This window comes from Haemorhous mexicanus, chromosome 6 (genome assembly GCF_027477595.1).
Source record: "Haemorhous mexicanus isolate bHaeMex1 chromosome 6, bHaeMex1.pri, whole genome shotgun sequence".
Classification (NCBI taxonomy): domain Eukaryota; kingdom Metazoa; phylum Chordata; class Aves; order Passeriformes; family Fringillidae; genus Haemorhous; species Haemorhous mexicanus.
In genome coordinates, this window is record NC_082346.1 from 31,443,665 (window position 1) to 31,451,288 (window position 7,624).

Genomic DNA, 7,624 nt, shown 5'->3' on the forward strand with positions numbered 1-7,624 from the left:
AGGATGCTTCCTGACCGCAAGCAGCAAAATGGGAGGATTACAAGGAGCAGAGGGAAGCACACGCTCTCGCATATGTGAGAGCTGCGCTGCCCTGTGCCGCACACGCACGCTGCTCTGCAGCTGTGTGATTCCCGGGGGGTCCTGAGCAGAAAGCAGCCCCAAACAATTATCTTTTCCATCTGTCCTGTGACCACACGCAGTGGCTGTTAGTAGCCACTGTGGAAAACAAGGTTATGTGCCTGCTTTGCAATGCCTCAGACAGGACTGTTTCAAGAAAAGACAAAAATTTCTCTCTTAACTGTGCTCTGTTTCCCTCCTTCCAACCTGTCATCTCTGATGGATTTATGGAGAGATATAGGCATATTTTGTTTTGTTTTCTCTCTTCTTGTGCTTCACCTTGCTTTTCTGACGTTCAGTCGTCCACCAAAGAGATGCCCCTCCCTGGCACTGTCCCATTGAACCCCAAAGTCTCAGACATGGATGGTGACAGTTTGGAGCCTGATATTTCTATTTGGGACTGGGATTATTCATAGTAATGAAGGATTTGCCACTTCCATCCTGGAAAGCTACAGCACCCTATTCATGCCATTTGCAGGGCAGGTACCCATGTTATACATTTCACTCCAGCCTCTGTGCCAGGCTGGTGCCATTACCAGTAAAACTTTTGTAGTAGGAGAGACTAAATTGCTTGTTAAACATTGGAAGGAAGAATGGAGTGCAGTTGTTCAGAAGAGGAGGACAGTTAGTCAGGGACTGAGAATATGATTTTTCCAAAGCCACTCCAGCAGTGATCCAAGCTTAGACTGCTCAAAAGCACCACTAAACTCAGAAGACAGGTGCTTCTCTGTTGGAAGGATATTTCTTTACAAGGAAAGAAAATTCACATTAGGAGTAGACCTCCCTTTCTTTAAGAGATAGGCATTAGGATGCTGCTAATGGCATTTAAAAAATCAAGCTCTGAAAGGCAGCATGCTCAGATGTCAGCCCTGGCAGATAAACACAGCTACACTGGTCCAGAAGCATCCAGCCCACTCTTCGACACTACCTGAGGCAGCACACAAATATAATACTTGGGCTTCAGAGCAGACCATTGCATGGGCAAAAGAAAGGACTGAAAATGCTCCAGACAGCTGCCCCAGGTCAAGTTCAGCTGCCTCCACAGTTGCCATCAGATTTGGCCCTGACTAAAACAAGGCTCTGCTATCCCTTCCTTCTTCCTGCATAACCTCTACTGCTGTGAAATTCCAAAACCTGATATTTCCATCACCAAAGTACTGGACACCATGCCTGGACACTTTTTCCTTCATCTGCTATCTATTCAGATTCCATCCTTCCCTGAAACAGTTGTTTTTTTTTCTCAGTTTCTCCAGAAGTATTGCTGCTACAGCCAAATGAATGGGATCAAGCCAGTAAATATCATGTATCTCCCACATAGACCCATCTTCATGGCTGATGGCCTGATGAGATCAATCCTCTCCTTACAGACAGTTTTATCTCCCATATCTTGGAAAGACTTTCCTTGGAAGTGGGAGTAGTACAGTTGTCCAAGATTTCAGGACAAAACATACATTTATCAGAGACCAGGTCGTCAATGACATCCAGATATAGTCAATCTTTTTTCTTTATTTAACTGGAGTGGGAAACATCTCTGCTCCTTTTCATAAAAAAATTTACTTGACCAGCTATGTGTTGGTGGCCATGGGAAAAAAGAGGGGGAAATGAATGAATTGCTCCTTATCTCAACCTAATGATTTGTTATAATAGAATGTGAGGTTGTTCTACTTTAAAGCAAGTTTTTCCCATAAAAACAAACAAACCAACAACACATTGTTTCTCCTGTTCAAGTCTTTTTACCCCAGTACTCACTTCCTTCCAAACCCTACAGATTCCATGTTCACCTCTAACTGACCTGTGTCTGGTCCCCCAGGACTCTTAGCTGCTGTGCTTGCAACTAACCTTCCACATCACCCCTGCCCCACAGTCACCTCCCCTTCTGCTCCCAGCTGCTACCACTAAAACATTTACCACTTGCCGAAGGTGGGGGTGACTTCTAGGAATAGAACAGCACTAAATAAATAATGACAGAGGGAACAGAGATGGGCCATTTGCCTGCAAGAAATTTTTATCAGGGAGAGCCTTTTAAGAATGCCTCCTCCATGGCAAATTATCTTCCCCTCTGTTATTCTGTCCATTTCTTTTCCGTAACACAATCACAGTAGTTTCCAGGCATAATTCATTTATTTATCAATATCTGGGAGCTGAGTAGGGAGCATCAGCATAAATTCTTTGCTGGGTGAAAATAGGCTGTTCTTGGCACAGGAGGGAATAAAACACACACACAGGTCAAAGACTGCTACAAACACAAAACTGCTTCCCTAGTAACATTTTTTTTTCAGGCTATGCCATCTTCACAGACTGGGCAGCACTATGGTTACTACAGAGAGCAAAGCTGCGAAAGCTGGCTTTAGAAATGGATTGCTTGTATCTACACTGCAGACTGCAGCAAAGGTACTTACCCACGAAAGGTAAGTGCCAGAGATTCCGTGATTTGCATTAAGAACTACACCAACTCTACACTTAAAACTGACCCACCACTTCAGTACTATAGAACATACTTCTGTCCTTGGTTAAAGGTTATAGCAAATGCCTTTCAGCTCCAAACTTCCTGGCTGCTGATAGGCAACATACAGCAGCTTAGAGCTCCCTAACACCAGATGGGAAAGAACTCAGAGCCACCTTCTCCCCAGGGAAGAGTCTGCATGTGCTGTTCTCAGCACGAAGTTGCTGTCAGACAGCACAGCAGTACTGGAGCTGTGCACAGACCCCTGCAGACCACACACACACACACTGCAGACCCCCACACAATCAGCTCAGCCCTGCCATCTCGCACCCAAAGGGCTCAAAAAGCTTTGAGTGCCAAAACAAAAAGGTCAGGCAGTTTAGGGGCAAAATACATGAACAGACTCTTCCCCTTTCATGAAACGATCATAATTATTCAGAGGAGGCAGCTAGTCTCTATTACCACCCTGAAGTGCACACTGCACAAGGTCTGGACAGATAAAGAAGAGAGCACCATGGGGTGCCACGTGTGTGAAGCAGACTCAGAGCAGCGGGAAAGCTATGCCCCAAGTTTTACCCCGAGCTTCTGCCTGGCTGTCTGCACTTGAAGAGACAAGCACTCAGTCTCTTAACTTATCCCAGAACCCTCAGGCTTTGTGTTTCACCCGAGCATCCCTCAGCAACTGTGGCTTACCTCCTGGACCATTTGGCTGACTGCCTCCCAAAGGGTCTCTTCCAGAGCACTCCGTACAGCTGCACTTTGGTGCTGATGTCCAGAGCATCCGAATCTGCCTGTTCCATGGACGGAGAAGGGGAGACAGAACTGGATTTTGAAGCAAACATTATAGATGGATCTGGTTCTAACTCACCCCCTCTGCGTGGCAGCTCAGGGAATCCGATTAAATGCAATGAACCAGCAGGATGTAACCAGCCCAGCAGACAGAGAGACTGGGCTTTGGTTTGAATCAATAAGTTGACTGCTCAGCACTCAGTCAGTAATTCTCTCCCTGATGCACAGATGATGAGAGTTTTCTCATTGCGTATTACTTCCTGATGCATTGCAAACAGCACACATCCCAGCCCAAGGGAAAAAGAAGAGTGAAGAGAGTCAGACATCAGAAACACAGAGAGGCAGAAAGAGCTCATCAGAAAGAAAGCTCTCAGCAATAACATAAGCCAAAATACCTCTGCACCAGAGCCAGCTTGGAAGGTTATTTCACTCGACATTGCAGCACTCCATGCAGAAATTAGGGCAAGACGGATGTTTTACTGACAGGCATCTCTGACACATATTCCCAAAATCTTGCACTTGGAGACAGGTTCTTCTCATTTGTCCTGAGGAAAATTGGGGCAGAGTGAGTGGGAGCCAGCAAGTTCAATCAGACTCCCTCTGTCACTGGGGAGGGTGAGGGGGCCTAGCTGTGCCAGCCTGGCACTGCCCACCTGGGGAGAGTTCACGTGGCTGCTGGGTTTGGACTGGGCAGTGTCCATACTGCACACCCTGCTCTGCCTTAAAGGGCCATTGCTGATCAAAGTTAGAGCATAAAATTCTGCCTGCCTTCATGCTTTGCTGCATCTTGGAGAGGTGGCAAGAACAGCCTCTCCCCTGCCTCTTAGGTACCAGCTCCTTCCTGGCCCCAATACAGACACATAAGAATGTGTCACACAGCTCAGGTCCATGTTCATCTCCTGCTTAGTACTCCCACAGCAAGCTTTTTAATCTGGTTCCCTATGTCCTTGTTTCTCTCTTGAAATCCCTTCTCCCTGTACAGATACAGTTCTCCAAAAGAACCTGCCTTTTGCAATGCCCACAGGAAAGCAGTTTAGCCTAATTTTGTTCTTTTCTGCATCCTGCCTCCCCTCCAGGATTAAAACTTAGGGAAGAATCCCAGCTGCTAAACCACCTGTGGTTTTGGGACATCCTATAACCAATACAGACATGTACATGCTGTATGGCATGTATGCCATATATGCTGAGGTATTTGCTCCTGATTTAACCTGTGCCATTCCACGTGAATAGATTTTGATGCTGTAATTGTTGGATGCCAGCCCTTCCCAATGCAGTTGTCACAAAGAAACACAGTGCAGACACATGGTCCTTCCCCATCCCCGATCAGAAACCTGGGATGTGCTCTAGGCCAGGTCACACCACAGGACATGGGCTCACTTAGCTTTATTCAGTCACAGGCACTTGCAGAGCATCTTAAAGAGAGGAGATGCAGACAGCCTGCCTCAGGCTCACAGGCTGCATTCAGTATTAGGGAAATTAGAGATGCAGGTCCCTGATAAAAGTCACAGTTGATCAATAGATGAGAGAGCCAGCAAACTCCATGATTTGTTACTTCCTCTCACCCTGGCTTTGACCAACCTTTTGGTCCCAGACAGGCCATGCCCAAAGCAGCAAGACATGTCTCATTTCAGAGTGACATTAAGGCAGAGGGTGGAGAAGAGAGCAGCAGATACTGCCTCCATCTCACCTGAGCTCTAACTCCTGAATATAATACCGCACTGCAGAAGAGAAGCATTAATGCTATAGATGCCATTCCGTACAGAGCACCAAGAAGGAAATACTGCTCATAACCAGGAGAAGGAAAATTTTCCCACAAATTATGTTGCACAAAGGATAAAAATTATTCTGGGCCCTACGGCCTCACTTAACTGTATAAATGTCCAGTGAAAAGCCACCGAGTTCCCATGTAATGATCCAGAGCCCCTGCCATTGTACTGCACCCACAATGCAAAGATCTGACAGCAGTGACCTGCCATGAGGAGACAGAAAGATTTTCACTATTTACTTATTTTTCATTCTTATTTTTACCTCTACAGACTAAGAGAGTAAAGAGGTTTCTAGCTCTGAACATCAAAAAGTGATTTTTTTTTTTTCCCTCTGGAGGCCTCTAAGACAAGCAAGACACTGAGTAGTTACAGCAAGTTCTTTAAAGTCAACAGGCCAGGGGAGGGAAAGAGCAACTTGCTTTTGTCAAGTGACAGGCCAGCAATGCTAGGGCAGTAGATAGCAGCAAGGTGAATCTTGTAACTGCTGGTATCTGGACACAGTAATTTGTAGTAATAGTAGCTCTTTTAACATTTCCTTTATGTGTGTACTAATCTAATGAAGGGGAAACACAACTGCACATCCTTGAGAGACAGCACTGGACCTTTAATCAGAAAACCTTTCTGTGGAGCAACAGGGTGCACTGATATGGCAATTATTTTACTAATATGTTGTCTTTATTTTTCCTACAACTCTAGCCAATAAAATTTTGCTAAAATAAACATTTGAAGCAGACAGCAGTGCAAGCTATACAGAAGTAACATTTCTTAAAAGAATATCCTGAGTTGGAAGGGACCTACAAGGAGCATCAGTCCAACTCTTAGCCCTGCACAGGAATTGCCCAAGAATTACCCCATGTGCCTTCATCACAGGCCACTCTCCGGCTCAAAGATGCTCCCTTTCAGTTTAACAAGACACATACTAACTTCAGCTGCTGAGGAGGCTTGTATTTTGTATTTTAATCAAGTGAAAAGTTACACCTTCATGTTCTGGGCAGCCTGACAATACTGTGTTATGCAGAAAAGAACAAACTGCTTCTTGGGCTGAGGCCAGTAAGTTGAGATGAATCAGAGCTGCTGCAGTGTTGGAGAGAGTCAGATCTTACCTTCTAGTAAGGCAGATTCCCTTTGCTTTTACAGCTTCTGATAGGTTCCATAGCCATTTCTAACCCTGAGAAACACTAGCAATCATGGGAGTTATCAGCATGGGAGCTGAGAAGTAAAGTCTAGCTCCAGTTTCATTTATGATACACCATTCCTGCAAAGACAAAATGTCACATGTACTCCCCAAAATGATGCTCCAGCTTCATAGGTGCACAGCTCTGTACAGAGGCTATTTTAAGTAGAAAAGCAACTACCATTAATTCAGGTCTCGTGAGATACACTAACACAGCACGTTTCTTGTGCACAATGATTAAATTTTCAGTGTCAGATGAAAAGTCGGAGCTGTTCTGCAGAACTCAAAGAAAAGTTACTCAGCAAATGGCATTAAAGTCAAGTGCCTCTGTAGATTTGCAACCCCATCAGACATCACCCTTAGAAATGTATAACACCATTTATCATCCCTTGGTAAGAATTACATGGTCTCAGTGACCTGTTCCAGCCAAAGCCCTTCTCCAGTCCCAGCCCTTCAAACACACTCAGATCCATGCTGGATAGTCCAGGAGTCATAATAAATCCAACCATTTGCCGTGGAGAGCGCCACTTCGAGAGACTTAGAGGAAGACAGAAAATAAGATACCAGTTTACTGAAGCAAAGGGATTTGACAGCAAGCAGCCAGCCCCATGGCTTGGCTTTTGGGAGGTAGCTTTCTGAGGAACTGACACCATAGTCAATGAATATTTCTCTCAGCATGAAGAGAGGATAAATTTAATTTTTTAAAATCCTACTAAGATATCTCTTCTGGAAGAAAACTCATTTACTCTCATAAATAAAGATTTCTGCTAAAATGTCATTTTTCAGAATACATCAGAGTGGTCAGCTATCTTTGAAGGCTTCCTCCAGAAGACAGTCCACAGGCTTCCTGCTAGGCACCACTTTTTCCCCCATCAAGCCTAAATACCCAAAATGATCACATGGCTGACAAACAGAAATTGCTTGGAGCTTCAGTAGTTAAATAGGCTGTTTATCTGACTGAGGTTGTCCTGTGCAGGGCCAGGAGTTGGACTTTGATGGCCATTGTGGGTCTCTTCCAACTCAGAAGATTCTCTGAATCTAAGCATGTAACTTGATTTCCCTCAGCCACTGTTCCTCCCATGTGACACTGGTACTAAATCCAGAATATCACAAAAAAACATATACCAGGGCAGTAGTCTGGGTATCATGAGCAGCCAAAAAAGTCCTGCAAAAGAGAAGGATTTGTTAGCATTTCCTTGGCAGAATAATGGAGGAGGGGAAACGTAATACCTCTACTTATTAAGGCAGGCAAACAAGCAGAGAAGCACCAGCACATTTCAGATATGACAAAACAGTCCAGCAAGGAGCAAATGAGATCCAGGGCTGCTCATTCTG

General features: G+C 45.0%; 1 protein-coding gene across 2 annotated transcripts in view; it reads right to left on the minus strand.

The window, feature by feature from the left end:
* Nucleotides 1-5,415, minus strand: part of PLEKHD1 (pleckstrin homology and coiled-coil domain containing D1) — a 30,446-nt gene extending 25,031 nt beyond the window's left edge. The window contains exons 1-2 of one of the 2 annotated variants that reach the window (XM_059849686.1): nucleotides 3,745-5,415; nucleotides 3,254-3,351 (exon numbers count right to left, since the gene is read on the minus strand). Coding sequence is in view for 1 of the 2 variants with exons in the window: in XM_059849687.1 (XP_059705670.1) it covers nucleotides 3,254-3,402 (149 nt within the window). In the remaining variant the exon portion in view is untranslated. Of the gene's footprint in view, nucleotides 1-3,253; nucleotides 3,553-3,744 lie in introns of those variants that run through there. The other variant, XM_059849687.1, reaches the window with a different exon arrangement.
* Nucleotides 5,416-7,624: the final 2,209 nt, after the last annotated feature.